This window comes from Alligator mississippiensis, chromosome 4 (genome assembly GCF_030867095.1).
Source record: "Alligator mississippiensis isolate rAllMis1 chromosome 4, rAllMis1, whole genome shotgun sequence".
NCBI classification, from domain to species: Eukaryota; Metazoa; Chordata; order Crocodylia; family Alligatoridae; genus Alligator; species Alligator mississippiensis.
In genome coordinates this window covers 21,184,982-21,206,813 of record NC_081827.1, presented here as the reverse complement: position 1 = coordinate 21,206,813, position 21,832 = coordinate 21,184,982, and the positions used below count along the sequence as shown (strand labels likewise).

At 43.0% G+C, this 21,832-nt stretch overlaps 1 protein-coding gene across 7 annotated transcripts in view; it reads left to right on the top strand.

Moving 5' to 3' along the window:
• Nucleotides 1–21,832, top strand: part of CD36 (CD36 molecule) — a 55,231-nt gene that overhangs the window by 11,823 nt on the left and 21,576 nt on the right. For 4 of the 7 annotated variants that reach the window (XM_014606484.3, XM_019487518.2, XM_019487517.2 and 1 more), the window contains 5 exons: nucleotides 536–770; nucleotides 12,660–12,817; nucleotides 16,363–16,507; nucleotides 19,145–19,324; nucleotides 20,451–20,542. In XM_014606484.3, the coding sequence (XP_014461970.1) occupies nucleotides 651–770; nucleotides 12,660–12,817; nucleotides 16,363–16,507; nucleotides 19,145–19,324; nucleotides 20,451–20,542 (695 nt within the window). In that variant the 5' untranslated portion in view covers nucleotides 536–650. The remainder of the gene's footprint in view (nucleotides 1–535; nucleotides 771–12,659; nucleotides 12,818–16,362; nucleotides 16,508–19,144; nucleotides 19,325–20,450; nucleotides 20,543–21,832) is intronic. The other 3 variants (XM_006260161.4, XM_019487519.2, XM_059725823.1) reach the window with 1 other exon arrangement.

The following is a 21,832-nucleotide window of genomic DNA, read 5'->3' as shown; positions in this document are numbered from 1 at the left end:
GTCACATGTCTAAGCGCCTACTTTTTTAGGCCAGTCTACCAGCATGTGGTCAGAAGAGATATAAGTATGCCTGCTTACTCCGTGTGTATGCTATTGCACATGCTCAGTATATACATACGTACTTAATGTACTCACACTGTCAGTGAAATATTATAGCTACCTGCATGTAAGTGGCACTTTTGGCTGAAAAACTGCCAGTTACACATGCAAAAAGTGAACTGGAACTCCACCTATGGATGCTTTTCCAGCTACTACTTTCCAAACACTTGATTTTTTAATATGTCCAAAGTGTCCCATGATGCTGTAGGGGAAAAAGAGAGAAAAAAAATTACCAGTTTGCCAAGGAATGGCATGAAACATTTAAATACAATAACTGATAAAATGCCAAGTTACTGAAATACAAATAATCTTCCTGACAACACCACTTTAATGAAGGGACCAGCACAAACATGTTGGTTTCCTATCTGTTTTCCCTTTTGTACTTTGTACTTTGTTCTCTAGATTGTGAGCTTTTTCTACTCTCCAATTTTGTTAGCAGCTTCTCTCAGTAAGAACTGCTTGTGCATTGGGACCACGGAGGTATAACAGGATTCCAAGGCTAGAAGAAAGAACGCATCCACAACCAACACACGGCCTGGAACAGACACAGAATGGGCTGCAACAGAAACTGTGGTCTACTCACTGGGGCTATCATTGGAGCAGTGCTGGCTATCTTTGGAGGAGTCTTAATACCACTTGGCGATTACTTTATTACCAGTACAATAAAGAAGGTAAATATGTGATTTCCTTCCATTTTTTAAATGTGGTTTGGGGTTATTATAAAAGATTACTTAGATTGTAACCATTGGTCTGATACACAATGCATTGAGAAACCTGGGAAGTTATTAATCTCTCGGAATTCAGGCTGTAGCTGAGCTTCTGGGAAGCTGATGTGTTTATGTTCCAACCTAAGTTCATTTGCATGCTTTTATTTTCCCTTGTTTTCATGCTTAGCATGAGGGAAAAGTGATAAAAAATGTAACATTAAAGATGAGTTTCCTGATGAAAAACTACAGTAGTTGGAGAATATCACATTTTAAAACTCTTCTCTTCTCTTCTCTTCTCAGCTAGGGACAGAAATGACACATAAACAGGTATAAGTGACTGGAAATTAGTTTAAATTTTTTAACACAACAGAAGTTTATGTGCTTTTTGAAAGCACATAAACTGCTTTCAAAAAGACTGAAACTGGTTTAAGATAAACCTGAAAGGATGTGGTATCAGACTTAACTGGTTTAGGTTAAATCAGTTTAGGACATAGTCCCCGCCCTGACTCCTATGGCAAAGTCCGCCCTGGCAGCAGGCAGCTTCCCAGGACAGGGAGCAATCTCCCACCCCCTGGTGGACGGCTGATCAGGATCAGATTTTGCTCCCAGTCAGGCATCTACACAAGCGCTATAGTGCCGTTACATTTGCAGGTAACAAATTTACTCAGGATTAAGGAGATTTACTATGAAGTAAGCATGTAGATGCACATGCTTGCTTCTTAGTAAACTATGCTAATACAAAGTTAAGCGTCTCACAGAAATATGCCCACAGAGGGACTACTGTGGCTATTCAGGTATCTGTCAATGGGCTCATGATCGCAAGAATCCCACATCATGCATTTCCTCACTTCATCAGAGCCTTAAATACCAGTTGAGTAAAGAACGTGTGAAGTGCTGCCTGGTTGTGACAGGTGGAAAAAATGTTCTTTTTCATAGCGTGTTTACTTATTACAAAATTGGAGTTTGTTTTACGTTCTCAGTAGAAATGGATGTTATTGGGAGTTCCCCAGTATCAGAAAGTCCCCATGCCTGGATTTTGGAATCCAGAGATCATAAAAACAAATACAAATATAGTTGTGCTGGTGGGTTGTTCTGGGCCTGGGAGCCTGGGTTCAGTGAGGTTGAGATACTCCCAGCGATGAGCTGCACTAGAGCCCTGGCCTGAGAAGCTGTAATTCCCCTGCCTGCCTGGAAGGAAGAGCTGGACATGAACTGGCAGAAACCCAGGAACTTTTCCATTGGAGTCCTGCCTGGTTTTCAGTGGAATTTTGTCAAAATAAAAACATTTCTGTAAAACTGTCTGAGTTTTACAACTCTGCAATATCCATCACAAATTTTACTGCAATTTTCAGTGTTTTCCAGCCAGCTCTAGTGCTAGTTTTTTGTTTTGGTTTGGTTTGTTTTTTTTTAATTATAGATTCAGGGGCTCAAACATGTAATCAATAAATGACAAATTGGTTTATCTCACTAGTCATGATCCCCTACCTACCGATATATTGACATATGCCTAAATACATTTCTGCAAAAAAATCAAGAATACTTAGAATAGCATGCCATTTAAAAAAAAAAACAATTATATAACCTTGAAATTCATTCTAATTTTGCAAAATTAAATATTTGTTTTTGGCTAAACCAGAGCATTGTTTCAATTTGTCAGGGTATTTTTTTAACATTGAGTATTGATGTTGGCAACATTATTATATATTCCATTGTTTATTTTATATGGATACTCCTGTGACAGTTATACAATAAACATCCTTTGAAAATCTCTATTTGGTAAGAGTAGATGTGCAAGATCTTAACTTGCAAGTTACAGATGGAATAAGCTTTTGCTTCTTTATTTATTTTTTGTATTTTATTTTTTTTGGTTTCCTTGCAGCCATGATCATTTGTTTTAGCTATTTGAGTTTTTTATCATTCAACTTGTTGAATACATATACAATTGAGTTTACAAATGTATTTGAATCATGTTTGAATAGTTACTACAGGGTGTTTTGGATTTAAGATACTGGTAATGAAGAATCACTCTGTAGGAATGCTATAGTGGAGTTTTACATTCATCACTCCTAGAATCAGTTTAAAGGTGAAAAAATACTCTAACTGCCACAGTTATTCTGGATCACATGAGTCAAGTGACCTTCTTTCATGTGCATCATCACTGCCGCTCAAGTTAGACCGTCAGAGACACCTGGGTAATCCCCTTCCCAGAAAGAAGGTTTTGCATAAGTTTAACTTCTTGAAACTTGTAAAGTATAACTCATTGAAGCTCTGTTTGCAATGAACAGAAAGAAAGCAAAACTAGCTAATTCATTTTGAACTGTGTTCACCTGTCAGGCTAACAGGAACAATCAGCAATAAAAGTTTACATTAGTCACCACAAACAAATAAAAAATAAAGATATGGTTGCCTATATGTAGACAGCTGGTCTGTTCACTTGAAGTTGTTAAAAACATTTTGTTGTACTTTTTTTCCTATTGGAAAACGCTGTTTTTGTTGAAATCAACTTATTTAATTAAAACATATCAGTTTCAGCTCACATGGCTTTGGGAAGGTGTGTGAGATCCAGAAAGGAATATGTGATGGCAGATCTACATGGCTGAGCTTGTGCTAGAGATTACTGCAGTGAAACTAAACCCCAAATATATGTAATGGAACTACACTACAACTGGATGCATGCCAATAAGGTCACTGTGTTCAGAGGCAGCCAGCTACATTGCATCTTTCTGGGTATAGCACATGTGAACTGGATATGACAGACACTCAAAAAGCCTGGGGTGGAACTGATCTAAGATACATGGTTTTCTGTAAGAGGTGTAGTTTAGATCAGTAGCAAACAGAACACATATTTGCCCTTTGGGGGCAAGAAGTGGAGCAGCAAATCTTAGACTAGGTCCACCATTTTTAAACCAGTCTATGTGTATCAAACTTCAGCTCTGTTACAGGTAAAGACTGGGTTCCAATCACTTATACTGGTAGAAGTGTAATGTCTGTATCTGGCTGTAGAGCAGAGATGGGCAAAATGCAGCCAGGCCATTCTATCTGGCCCACAGGGCTCCTAAAAAAATTAGAAAATTAATATTTATCTGCCCCTGTCATGTGGTCCTTGATGGCTTGCCAAAACTCAGTAAGCAGCCCTCTGCCTGAAATAATTGCCTGCCCCTGCTTTAGAGTCTGGCATGTAGGGCTCCTGTGGGGACCAGGAATTGGAGAGCAGGACAAGTGGGGGTGGCACCCACCACTAAATTCTGTCATACAGACCCATTTTGGGGACACATGTCACCAATGAAGGGCATAAATTATGGGCATTTTTATTTCTGTGGCTCACCCTACAGTAGTCAGTGTTGCCACTGGTTGCCCATCTGCTAGATGTGGGTGTGTATCTGGTCCACAAGGCTCCTCACGGTCTGGATCCAGCCCACAAGGAGGTACAGATCCATCTCAGGGAGCCAAGGGAGTTTGACATCCCTGATGTTTGCCTTTCAGCTGCTTAGGGCTGAATGTTGGTAGTCTTCACAACTACAAGGAATAAAACAGTCGTGAAGTAACTGTTTATGGGCATTTATTTATATTCTGCAATCACCGGTCACTTCCACACAAATCCAACTTCCTTAAAATGGGGAAGTTTGGGCTGCACACATAAACAATATTAAAAATCCTTGTAAATAAGAAGTGCTGGTCTGGCTTCAGGTTCAAAGAAATATTAGGAACAGAAGCCTAGCAGGAAAAGCATTCAGTTCTTTTTTTCAGATTTTCCTGAGTAAAAACATCAAGATTAATTCTGGTTAATTCCCAAGAGCAAGTTGATTTTAAATAAACCTATTGATTTTTATTTCCAAACACAGTTTTTGTTTTTTCAAAGGGAGACATGCTAACTTGTGAGGTTAGTACATGCAAACTCATGCATTTAGAAGTTTGACCTTGCATTCCCCCCTTATCTCCTAGATAAGGTCCTATGGAAGGTATTTTACCCATGTGACTTTAAACAAAGTCCGTACTGTAAGTGGGGGCAGAAAGGATTTCAGCCTTATTAACAACCACATGTATGATGCCATAAACATGGACTCAAAATACTCCTAGGATTGCTGTTCCAAGCGTTTTTAGCCCAGATCTGCCTGCCTGCACCTTAGATCCTCTTTCTGTAGTGAGTGTCCCCACTCAGGGCTGGTGGCAGACGTGAAGGCATAGGCCTACCTTTGAAGGGTTGTTCCACTTCACCCTTGCACCCTTGGGAATTGCACCAGTGCTGCTGTGGCAGGATGCCATCCAAAACGGCAACAGCACCCATAAGCTACAATGCTAATAAAGGTCTGGTATAGTTAACCCCAACTCCCAACAGCAGGTTTCAGGGTATCTGCCCTTTAAGGGCATCCCTCCAAGGAAATTGGCAGTAGCAATCAAAGCACTGGCTGTGATCCACACACTGGATTTATTCCCCAAGTGTAACTTCAGCCTATTTACAACCCAAGTACAGCTTTCAGAGGGGAGAGATGTCCCAATTTAAAGGTGCCTGCTACTGCATAGTAGGGCTTTTGGCCAATTGCTTCCACACAGAGACGTGTTGGGGAAAGTAATTATATTTCCTGAAGAAGTTCAAGGTTGGGAAATTTGGCCTTGCAGAATGTTCCATTAAATAACATTTCCCAAAATATTGTTTTGTAACATGTAACATTTTGTTTGGATTTTCTGATTTATTTATTTAGTTTATTTTGTGTTATATCCAAGCAGACAATATGGAAAACAAATTAAAATGTAAAAACACTTCTGGACAGAAAAATTAAAGTGTTTCATTCCCAACTTGCCCCATTGCAAAATTGTCAGAACTCTTCCTTACCTTAGCTAGGAAATTGCATTTTTGGCAAAATTAACATGATTGCTAAAATCTTTCCATTATAATGGTTTTGCACACTTTTCCAAAGTTTGATCTTTCTTCAAACTTTTTCTGAACAGCTTCACCCAGTTTCTGAAAAGCTCAGAAGGGGGTGTCTAGACCAGTGGAAAACTTATTATCCATCACTTACATGCAGTTTGGGTGACATGAGAAATGAGTCAGTACAATCCATACAATGCCCTTTTTAGGGCCAGCTCCTGCTGAAAAAGGTAGCAGGTTTTAGGTAAATGCTGTTAGCCTGCTTTAGTGTTAAAACAGCTCAGCAATTGTGTGTCCCACTTTCTTATCAAGGTAAAAGCCTCATATCAAAGTTGATATGGCATAATAAGCCACATACTTTATGAACTATAGTAATTACTGTACTCAAAAGCTTTATTATACACATTGCTACTGGCCCTCTCTGGTCCAATTCAACTTTCTCTTGTGTTGTTTGGGAAGAAATTACTTCCCATATACAGTAGCAAATGCAAAAAGAGGATATGGCCATACTTGTCTGTCTTTTTTCAAAAACACAGTAATAACACCCTAATTCTTCAGTGTCAACTCAGGCCTTAGTGTTGACTTTCCATTGATCTCAAAGAGCAATTTTCATGTTCATGGACAGAAAATGTCTGTGGGATATGAAAAAAAGCTTGCTAAGAACTTTTTTCCAACTACTCAGTTGTCTAATAAAAGATATCACATCTATCCAAAGAACCTGCTTGCCTATGGCCTTAGATCAATACAGCTACAACCAAAAACCTAGATATACCAGTGGTCACTTAAGCACAAACTGAGATAATCAACGTGGAAATTTTGACATTCTGAGGTACTAAAATCTTCTGACAACCTGGTCAGCAATATTCACAAATCAGCAATTCTTAAATCAGTAATTACAGCATGCCAGAGCACGTCAGAATATGGTTATTACCTCTCCAGCAGACTCCAGTGTTATGTGTATCAGCATCTCTGCACTGAAAAATGGTGGTGGGGTGCTTTAAACTAAAGCTGAGCTTTGGAGAAGATGAGCTTTAGTTCAAAGCACTCCACCACCATTTTGTAGCATGGAGATGCTGATACATGTGATGCTCTGGGCTCATTTAATTAGTGTGGCTCTCAGAACTGAGCTAATTAAAGTGCCCCCACCCCCCTCCAACTATCTCCTGGAGCACATCTATAAACACCCTAAGTTTTCATTATTTCAATATCATTCAGTTGTTTGTAAAGCAAAGCAATACAGTGAAATCATATTTCTTCTAGTGTTCAGCATTTCCTGTATTTTATCTTTGCTAGTTAACATACCAAAGGAATAAAATATCTTGGGCCAGATCAATAGGGGCTGATAGTGTCATTCATCTCAGTAGAGCTCTGGCCTATTCTGAACGGGGACAAACTTGATCTTGTGAAAGTGCATACTGCACAGAATAGTACAATCAGCACAGTGTAAGCAAAACCTGTGCCATTAGAACTAGTTAATGTGTACTTTAACGGAGAACAGACCAGTAAGTGCTTTTCGGGACAGATAACTTTGCTTTCATTGCCAAAAAAGTGCATTTTTATTATAGAATGATTAACTAATGAGATTACTAAAAAACATTGCTTGAAACAAGGCACCTGTAGTTTTACTGTGAGGGAAAATAAGCAAAATCAAACACAGAAGGATTGATTCATTCTGCTAACCACCTGCCAGTAAACACTACAGAGCTTGTCTACAATCCTAGGTGTGGTAAGCTATGGTGCTGAATCACCCTGCACTAACTGCCCGGCTAGGGACATAAATTACACATAAACCAGTATAAGTGATCGGAAACAAGTTCAAATCTGTAACACAACAGAAATTTAGTGCTCATAAGTTACTTTCAAAAAGGTTGGAACCAGGTTAAGATAAACCTGGATAGATGTAGTATCAGCCTTAACTAATTCAGGTTAAATCAGTTTATTGAACTATTGTCCCAGACCCCCTCCAGGTTCAAGTTAACTTATGGTCCCCCAGCATCCCCGGATGCTTTGCAACTCCCCCATAACCCCTTTCCCCCTCTCAGGGTGGGCACGGTAGCCTGGCCCCAAGCTGTCTGCTCCAACCAAGCAGAGAGAAATGCTTTAACACCCCCACTTCTGATCTGGGTCAGTGCAGGCATGTGGCTGCATTTCTGGAAACAAAAGTGAATGTCTGTTCACTTGCTTATCTGTTCAATCTATACAGTTTAGGCTAACCTGTGAAGATTGAAATGATTCAGCCTCAGGCTAAGGTGCCTTTGATAAGGAAGTTAGTTACCTCACATTTATTGTGTAGTAAAAGAGGTCCAACTAGGGGCTAATTCAGGGTAACTGGTACACCGCAAATTCAGGCAGTTGCTTACAGTGCACTGAGTTTCTTACAAACCCAAGGTATCTTGTCCTAACCCAGAGCCAATAGCCAGAACATGTTGGGTAAGTATAGCAGTATCATTCATCTCATTCATTCAGCTCTGGAATGAGAGAGCAGGGGCTCTGGCAGCCACTGCCCCAATCAGCTGGTGAGCTCAGAGCATCCTGTGGGCAACACTTCTACCAATGCAGCTCAGTATGCCGCTAGACTTCTTTGGAACGAGGGTACACTGTTGGCTCATATCTAGCCTATTGCCCACTGTAACCCCCAGGTCCTTTTTTGCAGAGCCGCTGCTTAGCCAGTTGGTCCCCAGCCTGTACTGGTCTTTCTGAATCCTAGCCCTACCCTCCAGCAGATCTGTTACTCCCCACCCCTGCCTGACACCTTGGTGTCATCTGCAAACTTTCTGAGGGTTCACTTTATCCAATATTCCAGGTTGTTGATGAAGATATTAAACAAAACCAGCTCCAGGAATGAACCCTGGGGCACTCCACTTGATACCAGCTGCCAACTAGACATTGAGCCCTTGACTACTACCCTTTGAGTTTGTACTTCCTTAGCTTGCTTGAGAGAATGTGGTGGGAGACCATATCAAAAGCCTTGCTGAAGTCAAGGTATATCATGTCCACTGCTTTCCCCATATCCACAGAGCAAGTCATCTAATCATAGAAGACCATCAGGTTGGTCAGGCATGATTTGCTCTTAGTGAGTCCATGCTGGCTGCTTCTAATCACCTGGCTGGTCCTAAGCAACTCTCCTCCAAATGCTTAGAATGGATTCCTTGAGGACCTGCTCCATGATTTTTCCCAGGGACTGAGGTAAGGCTGACTGGTCTGTAGTTCCCTGGATCCTCCTTGTTCCCTTTCTTAAAGATGGGCATTATATTTCCCCTTTTCCAATCATCTAGGACCTCTTCTGATCTCCATGATTTTTCAAAGATGATGGCCAGCATCTCTGTAATTACATCGGCCAACTCCCTCAGCACCCTTGGATGCATTATGTCCTTTTGCCACTGTTGGCTGCTCACCTCCTCCCCAAACTGTACTACCAGGTGCAGTAGTCTTGGAGCTGACCTCGCCTGTGAAGATTGCGGTTAAAAATACATTATTGTAGCCTTTTCTGCATCTTGTCACTAGGTTACCTTCCCTATTTAGTAAGAGACCCACACTTCCCTAGATCTTCCTTTTGTCACTAACATAATTGTAGAAACCCTTCTTGTTACCCTTCATGTCCCCTGCTAGCTGCAACTCCAATTGCACTTTGGCTTTCATGATTCCATCCCTGCATGCCTGAGCAATACTCTTATACTCCTCCCTTATTGTCCAAGTTTCCACTTCTTATAAGCTTCCTTTTCCTGTTTTAGCTCACTGAAGAATTCTCTGTTAAGCCAAGATGATCTTCTGAATAGAAAACAAAGAACTCTGGCTATCTAATTCCAGCTCCAATGTAGTCCTTTTGGTCACTTCTATATAGTTAAAGCACTGTGTCTGGCAGCAGTTTTCAAGCATGTTGTTTTGCTTTGTTCAGGCTGCCTCCTAAAAAGGGAACTGGGAGCCATGTCCTTAGGGGTGACTAAGTCGTACTGCCGATTGACAAGGAAATTAGGTCATCCCTTATGCTATTTAGCTTGCCTGGATACCACAGTACATTTATTGTATAGACTTGGCTTGCTTGGCCTTATAACTTGTCTTCATGCAGGGCCACGCTGTACCAGGCCAATCATGCTAACCTAACTAAACCTAACTAAAGTGGCCCAGCTGTTTGAGAGCAGATGCAGGTATACTGGTATAAGGTATACCACTAGACCTATGCTCTTTTCTGTTATTATATGAATGTCTTCCCTGGGGGTATCATCATCATATAACAGTACAAATAACAGTATAATAATTCTGGTAACAAAATCATACCCCTAGCTGAAGCAGGTATACTGGCACCACAGCTGTGTAGACCAGGCCTTGGCAAAACCACTCGATCATTCTTTGTTCTTGCTTCTGAAAGGTTGGGATAATACATTTCTCATTGAGGGTAAGTCAACAAGTAATAAAAAGGTTAGCAAAACATTCCTGAATTTATTCTAAATTGGAAAAGAATGTGCATAGAATTGCCCCATGCCTGGAAGGCCAGTAGCATTCACAAATTCTCATCTTGTTTGGAAAATTTTCCTGGATACATTTAACAGCTGGCACAGATCCCAGCAGACCTCTTTGCTACTTCTCCTGAAGCAGCAGGTTAAGACCTGGAATTGTTATAAAGTAAGTTGCATCTGGGGAAGCTACAAGCAATGATCTCTTTGATCCTCTTTAAAATTGACTCTATGCCTAAGGATGGGAGCATACAGATGAAATATTTGGAGGGAACTTTTTCAGGCCCACCCAAGAATGATAATGCCAGTTCTGGCTAAATGAGAACTTCTACACTTCCGTTATAGAGCAGAAGAGATCAGCCAGATGAAGTGTCCCTGAGCAAAGTTCTTATTAGGTGTGAATATTAGCATGCCATAGCTGGAGAATGGTATCCAGGTTGTAGCTGTAATGGTCTAGAGGCAAAAGGAATCAGAACCCATGGTAGAGGTGATATCTTTTATTAGACCAAGTAGAGTTTTGCAAAATAATTTTTTCTTTCATTACAAGCTTTCAGGAACAAGCACCCTTCTTCAGGCATTGGGCAAAAGATTGTAAAAGTTCTCCTGGGTAGAAATTAAATTTTGTATTTCATAAGAGAGTTGAAGGTGTGGTAAAATCTCCTGTTTGGCACAGTTCATTTTATATGCAGATTAGGCTCAGAGAAAAGTTGAAATATAAGATCATGTTTCTACTCTGTGAAAAAATTAAAGATTTTTTTTTCTTGCAAAAATCTAGTTGTCCTAATAAAAGATATCACCTCTACCATGAGTTCTGATTCCTATAGCTGGAGAATCAGTTTTCTGGTAGCAGCTGCAGAACCAGTTTTCAGGTAGCAGCTCCTTAGATTTTGTTCTGACTTGCAAAAGCAAGTTGGATTTGCACCAATAGGTGCTGCTTAGATTCCTTAAGAAGGTAGAGAAGGAGGTAGAGATACCACCAAAAGATATCACCCATCCCTTTGCCACAAGGATGCTCTTTTTTCTGACATATCTCTGGTCCTACTGTCTTTGGAAAGGACTGCAAATCCACTCATGGACCTCCTCAAGTACCAGATGATGATAACAACTACATACTAATACAGGGGGACATGCAGCTCTTTTGCATAAGCTCCCTTTTCCCATTCACCTGGAGAATTCCCTGTGAAAATTAAAGCAAGTAGCTCTGTACAAGCATATTAGCCTTAGTCCTGTCCTCTGAAAAGGCTCTCTGAGAACTAAGGTCCTGCATTCTTGAGTTCCTATGGGGTTATCACCCTTCTTTCAAAATAGCATTATGACAGCTTGATCTTTTTTCCTGATCAGCTTTGCTCCTGGACTTTTGGGGATTGCACAATAATGTGGGAGATGTATTTTGCTGAATGCAAGATCATGAGCTAAAAAGTCAGCAAATTTTCTGGGTTTCTGTTCCCTTTTGCACAAATATCCATAGATATAAATTGCTGCAGATATTCAAACAGCAGATTCAGTATTTTAAACTGTCACCGTTGTATTTACAAATTAACATACACATGAGCTGGACTTAAACAAAGCAGCTATTTTAAGCTACATCTTTATGTAGGCCTCTCCAAGACAACCGTATTCACTTTTAAATGAAGTCGCTCCTAATTGTTACCATCCTTTATGCAATTGTGGCATTTGCTGAGCAAACTGAAGTAGTCGAAAATGCGATGGAAAGAAAATCTGGAGAATTTTAATAGACACGTCTCCTCTTTTTTTGGAGCTCTGTGGCCTGATGCCAGCATTTTACTGTTTGAAGCTCCTTTGTGAGCTGCAATTTAATTGATGAATTTTGCACAGGACATGGTTACAAAGTCTTCACAGCTTGGCGGGATATAATTTTTCTACACTGCAAAACTTTTCAAGGCTTAAAAAAAATTGCCCATTCCTCAGAGGGACAAAACCAGGGGTGTACAAAGTTGTGAAAATTCAAAGCAAGAGACTCATTGCAAAAAAGCCAATAGCTTGTTGGTTGGGTTATTACTTGCACTATCAGAGGTGTAGCTTCAAACCGCTGAGCCACTTGTGTAACTCCATGGTCTTGAACCTGCACAATGCATCTTACCTGAGCATCTGAACGATAAAGATGTTGGTGTATCTGGCTGTCTCATTTTGGCCAAGAATTCTATCCTGAACAGGAAGACTTTTCTGGAGAAAATATAGTCACACTGGTAATTTCTCACAAAATTATTCCACTTCAGTGAAGGTTCTTATGGATTTCAAGGGGGGTTATATTAAAAGTCACTTATACTAATGACTAGATTCTGCCTTTATTTACATGTTGGAAGATCCACATTTTCAAGTGTTTGCTAACAGTGGTTGCCCCTGGTCTCATCTGAATGAAAAATGGCCTTTTGCAACTTGTTTGCAGGTGTTTTACTGTTGCATATTGCATTTTTTCCTGTGATTGATAAAAGATTATGCACCACCTATACAGATATCAGCATATTGGTTTATTTTTTGCTGTGGTTAATGCTGTTTTTGATTTTGCCCTTACAGGAAGTTGTTATTGAGAATGGTACAATTGCTTATGAAAACTGGATTGTGCCAGGAAGTCCTGTTTACAGGCAATTTTGGATCTTTGATGTGCAAAATCCAGCAGAGGTGATGAATGGATCACAGCCAATACTCCAGCAAAAAGGGCCTTACACATATAGGTATGCAGACCCTTTTAATACATTATATCTTCTATTCAGGCTAGTGTAAATTTATTGAAAATGCTTCTGAATGCAATATCTTCTTTGTAAGTCAAGAAGGTATATTTTCATATAACCCCCAAGAATCTGAATATACCAACAACTGTCTGGCATCCTGGTGCCTAGATTGAGTAAATGCACTCATATGCTGCATCCAGATGTACAGGCATGTGAAACTGGTGGTTCCACAAAACAATCTGTGGCACCACGAATCTCATGAATTGCAAGTTAAACTGTGCGTAGTACTGCTAATTTGCAATGCTGGGGCAAAATTTGCTACTGAGATTTCCAGGTAGCCAACCCCCACCCCCCCCAAAAACAAACAAACAGAAGAAACAATGGTGCAAAGCATGCCAAAGTCGCGTACATGAGGACAAATGTGGAGGCACTGTCTCCACACGCTATGGATTCCCTATGCTGAGGCACCCAGTACACCAGTCAGCCATTCCTTGGCTAGCTGGGATGCAGCGTGCCTCAAGATGGGGGAGCAGGCAGCCCAGGGTTGGCTGGGGCATGAGCCAGCTGCTCCACTGCTGGCTGTGACACAGTGTGTCTCAACATGGGGGCAACCTTGTGCCCTAGCCAGCCCCTCCTTAGCACCTTGAACTGGGTGGAGCAGCTCCAGGTTGCCCACTGGGGTTGATCTGCCAGCTCAGCATATTACGGTACCAGGCACACATGTCAATGCTCTGCCTGGGTGCAAAAAACTCTGGCGCATTAAGTAATTAGTGCAAAACAATGTGTTTTTTATGTAAGAAATGCCTATTTGAACCCTGGGTTGACATGAAGCTAAGACATAACATATCACTGCTTTTAGCCAAGCTTCATCACTTTCTCACATGCTTGCATTACTATTGACAATCCTGAACATGAAAAATCCCTAAAATCCTGAATTTGCTTTATATTATGAGAATTACAAAAATGATATTTTGCTCTTTTAATTTTCCTCGACAGGCGATATGGGGAGAAATGCATCCTTGAATAGGCAGATGGTTAGGGAACTCACCTGGGAAATAGGAGACCTTGTTTACTCCCTGCTTCAAACGTGAGTGGGGGTCTGAGAACTAGGATCTAACCTCTCTGGTGAGTGCCCTAGCCAACAGGGCAGGGCTGCTCAATTTTGATTAGGCCAGGGGCCTGTATGCCACACAGGTCATACACAGTGGGAGCATGCTCCCAGGATCCCCCTTGCCATGTAGGCAGTACCAGCAGCCTATTACCACCCTCTCCCCTGCCATATCTACTCCCGTGTCCCCTGTTACCTGGGCAGTGCTAGAGGTGTATGCCCTGCCCATCGCCACCATGTGGCAGTGGGAGACAGCTACAGGGCTGCATGCAGCCTGAGGCCACCATTTGGACAGCCCTGCATTAGAATATGGGGTAAAATGAGGTACATGCCAACTAGCTGTGAAATCCCTAGTCACCAGCTTTCATGGGTGCAAAGCCCAATAAGGCCAGTAGATTTACAATGACTGCTAGGTCAGACTGTATCGGTCAGACAGGCAAGGAGACCCCGCACCTGAGATTCCTGCTGAGTGTGATCCTAAGCAACCTGGCAGTGGAAGTGGTTCTCTTTATGCCTACTGGGTAAGGCAGCCTCTGAACAGCCCTTTCAAGGATCTCAATTACTCAAGTACCTAAACGTCAGCACTTCCCAAATATTGGCAACAAATTCCTATTATTTTATCTAAAAAAAGGCCTATGAAAACAAATCCTAGTAGCTTCGACTGACTCTTCTGAGTATGATTAATTTAATCCAATCAGGGCACCTTAAAAAAAATGACACGATGAAACCCAGCTCATTTAGCTCACCAATTGAAAGTTGAATTGGAAAATTTGTGGGGAAATATTACATCGTGGGTAAATAGCTCACCGAGGAACAGGGAGATCTTTGCGGAAGCAAAAGATATGCTACAAATACACTGCATTTTTACAGATACTCACTGTACTTTAAGGCTAGGGACAGAAGTTACAGATGACTAGACATTGGTTTAAACCTGTAACAGAACAGAAGTTCAGTGCATATCAACTGCTTTCAAAATGGCCAAAACTGGTTTAAGATAAACCCGGTCAGATGGAGAATCAGACTTAACTGATTTAGATCAAATTGGTTTATGGAACTTGTATCCCAGACCCCTTCCTGGTTCAAATGAACCCACAGTCCCTCAGCATCCCAGTATATTTTGCAGCCCTGGGCTTGCGGTCTGCTCCAGTGGAGTAGGGGCTGCTTTGCCCCCCTGCTCCTTAGCCTGGTTCCTGCCATAAGGATGGGAGGTTGCGAGGGGAGCAGGGGAACAGATCCCCAGACCTCCCTCGCTAGGGTTTACACAGGATGTGGGGCCTCCCCTGTGGTGGGGGATAGTCCCCCATGGGGATAGTCCCTGTGGTGGGGGCTTTTTGACTCTCAGCTGCCCTTCCCATCCCAGATGCTGATTGCTTCAGTGGCTGCCACAGGAGAGAGGGAGAAGAAGTCCTCCCGGCTAGATACCTGCCTGTGCAGCCCAGTATGTGGGCACCGGGGATCCCCCCTTGGGAGTCTTCCCTGCACCCCAGCCCAGGATCCCCCAGCCCGGGGCAGCCCCAGGGAGCTGAGGGGAATTCTTCCCCTCCCAGACCCCAGAGCTGCTTGATTCAGCTGATGCCAGTCACAGGCAGCCTCAGGAAGAAGAGGGAAATTCTTCCACTCCCCTGCACTGATTTTGCCTCAGACTCACAGCAGCTGAAGCAAAACTGGCTGCAGAGGAGCAGGAGAATTTGTCTCCATCCCTGGTGCTGCCTGAGACTCTCAGCAGCTGAGGCAAGCAGCTCTGGGGTTTGGGAGGAGAAGAATTCCCCTCAGCTCCCTGGGGCTGCCCCGGGCTGGGGGATCCTGGGCTGGGTTTGGAGGAAGCCCCCCAAGGTTGGGGCTCCTTGTTGCACCCATGCTGGGCTGTGCAGGCAGGCACCTGGCTGGAGGATTGCTTCTCATTCCCTCTGATGGCAGCAGCTGAAGAAATCAGCAGCTGGGAAGGGGAGGGGGAAATTCCCCTCATGTCCCCAGGCCAGGGGAAACATCCTGGGGGGGCTCCCCCAAGGTGGGCCAGCACCTGGACAGAGGGCTCTTTAATCTTCTGTGGGGGGACAGCAGGGCGCTAGGGACATTTGGCTGGGCTGGCAATGGCTAGCAGGCTGGAAGCACCCCCCACCTATGAGCCTGAGTCGGTGCAGGCCTCCCCCTGCCATTTCTGGTTTAAAACTGATCATCAGTTCAGTTGGTTTTCAGTTCAACCTATGCAGCTTAGAGGAAGCTGCCTGGATCGAATCGATTCAGCCTCAGGCTTTTTGACTGTGTGTATTTAGCCTAAAAGGGAGGAATTTACAATGTGATCATAACAAGTGGCTGGTTCTTTTATTTTTGAGAGTTTGAAATAAAAATATATAATTGATTATTTTTTTTAAATCAGCTAGAGTGATATATTCATGTTTCCAATTTCCAACTATGTTGTATTCTTATTTTGTATCTTAAGGGTGCGATATTTACCCAAAATAAACATCACTCAAAATCCTGACCACACAGTGTCTTATATGCTGCCAAATACTGCTCGCTTTGAACCGACTATGTCAGCTGGGACAGAAAATGACACTGTTACATGCATTAATCTGGCTGTTGTCGTAAGTAGTTTCCCCACTTGGCTACTGAAAGATTATGGGAAAAAGAAATAAACACAATCCATGTTAAAAACCTGCAGGATGGGCTCTGTCTGCCTGAATAGAGAGGACCTGATTCTCATTTATGTAGGAGTCCTTTGTAGAAGACCACTTGACCAATGTGATGTGATTTGGCAGTGGGTATATTTTATATTCACTTTAAGGCTCTTCAAGATTCCTGAATAATGTCCAGCAGCCTGAGTGCAAAACAGAATGAGGCTGAGGGGCAGATCACCATCAATAAAACACAGAGCTAGCAGTGAAACCTGCAGATTTATTGATATATGGCAAAAGGAGATCACCGATCATTTTTAATATGAAATTGAATAGCAACTCTTCAGGACCACAGTGTCTTCTCCACCTAAGGTGCAGCATTCACCATACAGTATAGTCTTTCCACAGTGTTTGGCCAGTCTCTTTAGTTTGCTCTATAGGGAAAGGCTGGACTAACTCCCATGCCTATTCTATACTTGGCCTCCCTGCCACTGCTGCTAACAATGGTTCCAATTAGTGCCGGTGAGGCCACCCTTTCCCCTGAGCCAACCAGTCCTATTGAGATCACCGTTTTTTTAACAAAAGTATTTTGTCCAAGCAACATGGGACCTGATCCATAGAGTAGTTCTCTACTTGTTTTTGTTTGCCTGAACTGTTTGTGTATTAAAAGGACAGTGTATCTCTAAATTAGAATAAGAACCAATGAAAAAAGGATACATTTTTTTCCAAAAAAAAGGGATTTTTTTTGTCTAAAACCCCCAAGGAAATCAGATCTCACCCCCCAAAATGTAAGTACTATGCTATTGTTGTTGTTGCTTTTTAGTGGTAATTGGTCATTTCATAACATCAGTTTTTAAGCAGATGTTTTGCTTAAATTTTAGTGACACATAATCCTCCTATTTATACTAGAAGATTTTAATGTAATGGAGAAATAGAAGTAGTGGTCTTGGAGTTATACTGAACTGGGACAACTAGGACAAATTATTAGATCTCTATGCTTTTGGTATTGAGTGTTTCCACAGTGTTCTTGTTGATGATGATGATGATGAGATTATTTGTGTGTATCTTTATTATTAGTACTACTAGCAAAATGCCCATCATGAATTTGGAGGGTGGGGCAGGGACAGAGACCAGTGTCTAGCCCACGCCCTCCCCCCACTGCTCCGGGTCCAGCCCTGCTCCTACCACTCCCACCGCTGCTCTGGGTCTTGCCCCACTCCCCGCCCCTCCCGCCACTGCTCTGGGTCATGTCCTGCTCCCCCTGCTGCTCTGGGTCCAGCCCTGCACCACCCCCTTCCCTGCTGCTCTGCACATGATGGGGTGTGGCTCAAGGCTGTGAAGGGGGCAGGGTAGCCCATGGCTGTGGCACAGGGCACATGGGGGGATGGGGCATGTGGCTGTGTGGTGGGCACATGGCGTGGTAAGGTGTGTGGAGAGTGTGGTGCATGGGGAGAGGACTGCATCCATAGGGAGCTGCACAGGGAGTAGGCAGGGGGGGATAGCTGGCAGGTGCTACCCATGCCCCCCATGCCCGCACCACTCACAGGACCCTGCGGCTGCATCCCCCTCCCCACACCCTGTGCACCCTGTGGTCACAGCGGGTGAAGACTCCAGGGTGGGGGGGTGCCATGGGGCACAGGGAGTGGCATGGCGTGTGGCCACAGAGTGCCATTCAGGGTGTGGGCGTGAGGAAGGCATCCCGCCCTGTGGCCATATGCTGCAGCTGGCGGGCGCTGCCTGTGCCCACCCACCATCTCCCCTGGGAGCTGTCCTCAGGTGTGCACCACACCCACCTTGCTATGTCCCTCCCCTGTGGCCTGCAGCCAGCAGGTGCTCCCCACATGTGGCCCCACTCTGCACAGCACCCTGCAGCCATGTACCCTGCCCCCACTGCATGGCCCATCACCTGCAGCTAGTGGGTGCTCCTAAGAGATGGTATGGTGTGCAGGGGGGGTGTGGTGCACGGCTGCATAGTGCTGCACAGGGGGTGGGCATGGGAAGTGTGCTTCACCCCATGGCCACGTGCTGCAGTCAGCAGGCACTGCCAACTCCCCTCTGCCCACTGCCCTCACAGCACCCTGTCATGCACCATGCTCCCCATTCCCGGCTTGCCATCATGGGGGGCGGGGGGGGGGGGCGGTGGGCATGAATTGCAGCCACGTGGGGGGGCATAGTGTGTGGTGAGGGGAGTGGCACGCAGTAACAGTGTGCTGTGCAGGGAATGGGTAGGGGTGTGTGTGCTGCAGCTGGCAGGGACTGCCTGTGCCTCCCCTGCCCACTCCCTCCATGGCACCCTGCAGTCGCACCCCTCCCCGCATGGCCACACACCATGCCCCCCACACAGGCGGTACCACCACGTGTCCCTCAGTGGGGAGCACGGCCTGGCCCCGAATGCCTCCGCCCCCACCTCCACCTCTGCCTGTCTGGCTGGCTGTCATAAGGCCTCGCACATGCAGTTGGCCCAGAGCATTACAGACAGACAGAGGTGGTAAGGCTTTTATTATATTAGAATCATCATCATTATTACTATTATTATCACTACTATTACTACTAATACTAATTATAATTACCACTGTTATTATTGTCATTGTTGTTATAATATTTCAGGCTGCCCCTGCCCTGTATACAAACACTTTCATTCAATTACTGCTAAACACTTGGATTAAGGCTTCCAATTCAGCCATGCTGCAGAACAGAACTGTGAAAGAAATACTGTGGGGCTATAAGGATCCATTCTTGGAGAAAGTCCCCTTCCCTCTGGACTCAACACTTGGTGTCTTCTACCCTGTAAGTAAGATCCAGGAGAAAATGTTCAATTAACATTCTGTGGAAAGGGACCTGCTGGGTAAGGATATGGTACCTCTTAAAAAAAAAACCCTTCACACACAGATATTTGCATTACCTCATAGGAGGGTTAAACAAGGAACAAATAGATAAAATCAATGGAAGTACTTGAGAGAACCCATCCCAAAGACCATGGTTCCAATCCTGCAAAAATATGCATACACACATGCCCTTACCTCCTTGCAGGCTCCCGCAGAAGTCAATAGCTCTCCACAGAAGATATGAGGCTCTTTGGACATGGGCTTAATTTCAAGCATACAGCCTGTGATAACACTTACTTAGAATGGGGGTCAGGAAGTTTCTCAGTAGCGTTCTAGCCTGTGATCACTACAAGAGAATGCACTTTCTTCCATTTTGTTACAGAAGTGCACAGTCATGTGTGTAGGAGGGAACAAATAGACAAAAAGGCACTAGAGTATAGGTCTGAGCCACACAAATATTTCATAGGAAAAACTGTAGGACAAGAGAGAGCAGCTCATTGCTGTAGCCAGAATGCTTTTGTGTGGCAACAGGAAGAAATACAGATATTCAGCAAGTATGCAAAGCAGATGGCAACATATGGATTAATCAGCTGCCATCTGGGATAGTACCAGTGGGTAAGAGAAGAGATTCACATTCTAGCACGTCCTTTAGCACTTCATTGGAATCTTTCCCAGATGATGCTTAAGCAAGAAGAAAACATTACACCATCTTCCCCCATAACCAGGCCTGTGTGCCCTTGGGCCCCAATTCAGCAAATCTCTTAAGCAAATGGCTTACTTAGTGACATCCATCTTAGTTAAATTAATATGACTGTTCAGATATGCACATGCCGAGGCAAGTTCAGGCTTTTCTTCTGAATCAAATCCTGAGTTCCCTTCTGCTGTTATCATTATCATGGTTTATTCCAAACATTGCAACCTCCATGCCAATAAAATTCATAAGGAGAAAAACCTACATCCGACATTTGCACAGTCAGCAAGACATTGAGAATAAAAACAATAAAGAAAGATGTATTCATATAAGGTCTCATTGAAACGTTTGGACCAAAAATACTCAAACTGTTATTGTCTGTTCTTGTGTCTTACAGTATAATGGAACATCTGATGGATCCTACAGAGTTTATAATGGGAAGGATGACATAAGCAAGACTGCAATAATTGATTCCTATAAAAACAAAAGGTACCATAAGCATTTTTTTGTAAGAAAAATGGGCACATTTTCAAGACACAGCTCTATGAAGGAGAAAATGGGGCAGATTCAGTATGAGTTACAATCAATGGAAAAATTTCCATTGACATCACTGACATCTGGATTATTATTGGTAGAACCATAGCTCTTAGCTGACTCAGTTTCACAGCTGACTGTTTCTGTCTTGCACTTAAGACAGGTATGGATATTGTAGTCAAGTAGTTGTTCCTCTTTTCCCTTGTAACCAAATGCCTTTAATCCCATTCCCTATATCACTAGTATTATAAGATATTATAGAACTCTAGGCAGATAAGGCAGCCAAAATAAGTTCACGCTTCTTCCCAAATTTTGATGCACTGAAAAAAGGACCATTTCATAGGACCATTTAAGTTAGAAAGTCAAGGTGGCACTCATCCATTCTGAAATATGACATCAAAATGTATTATTGTATTACTGTCAAAACAAAATTCCCTCTCAGGCTTTCTCATAGTGAGTTATCAGAGCAGTAGCTGATGTAAGCATCATTTAGATTACCTGGCAAGCTGGAAAAAAAAAAATGTTTCATTTGGTTTCATAGATAATTTTCATATCTTATGTAGAAAAGGACATGTTTTTAGTAGAAACACGTTTGGAACATAGATGTAAATCTATACACTCTATCCCTGTTTAAGATAAGTTAAGATGTTAAAAATATCCTGGCAATGCTGGGGAAAAAAAATATTTGCCACTGTGTTCAATAGCACTTGGATAAAAATGGTCTTGAAACTTCCAAAAATATGCTTTAAGATTTCCTTATTAAACTGGAATTCTCTATGTGTCCATACAACCTTTTATTTTTCTTCTTTCTGAGAAGGAGACTTCATTATACTTCTTTAGGGTTTTTCCCCATTCACAAAATTAAAACATAATTTTTTTGGCATATATATTAAAGATTACATCCCTTTCCAATGAACAGAAACAGCAAACAAACAAGAACAACTCCAGAGTGTTCTTTCCTCCAAACACTTACATTAGCCCTAGGACACATCAGTGGGGCTAAGTACAGACAGCTAAAAAGCCTGAGGCTGAATTTATTCAGTCCTCACAGGTTAGTCTACGCTGCATAGATTGAACTGATAAGCAAATGAACATAAATTCACTTCCGATTTTGGAAATGCAGCCACATGCCTACAGTGGCCTAGACCAGAAGTCTGAGGGTGCCAAAGCAAGCCTCCCTGCTCGTCTAGAGCAGACAGCTTGGGCCAAGGCTAGCCCACCCACTAATTATACATCCACCTAGGT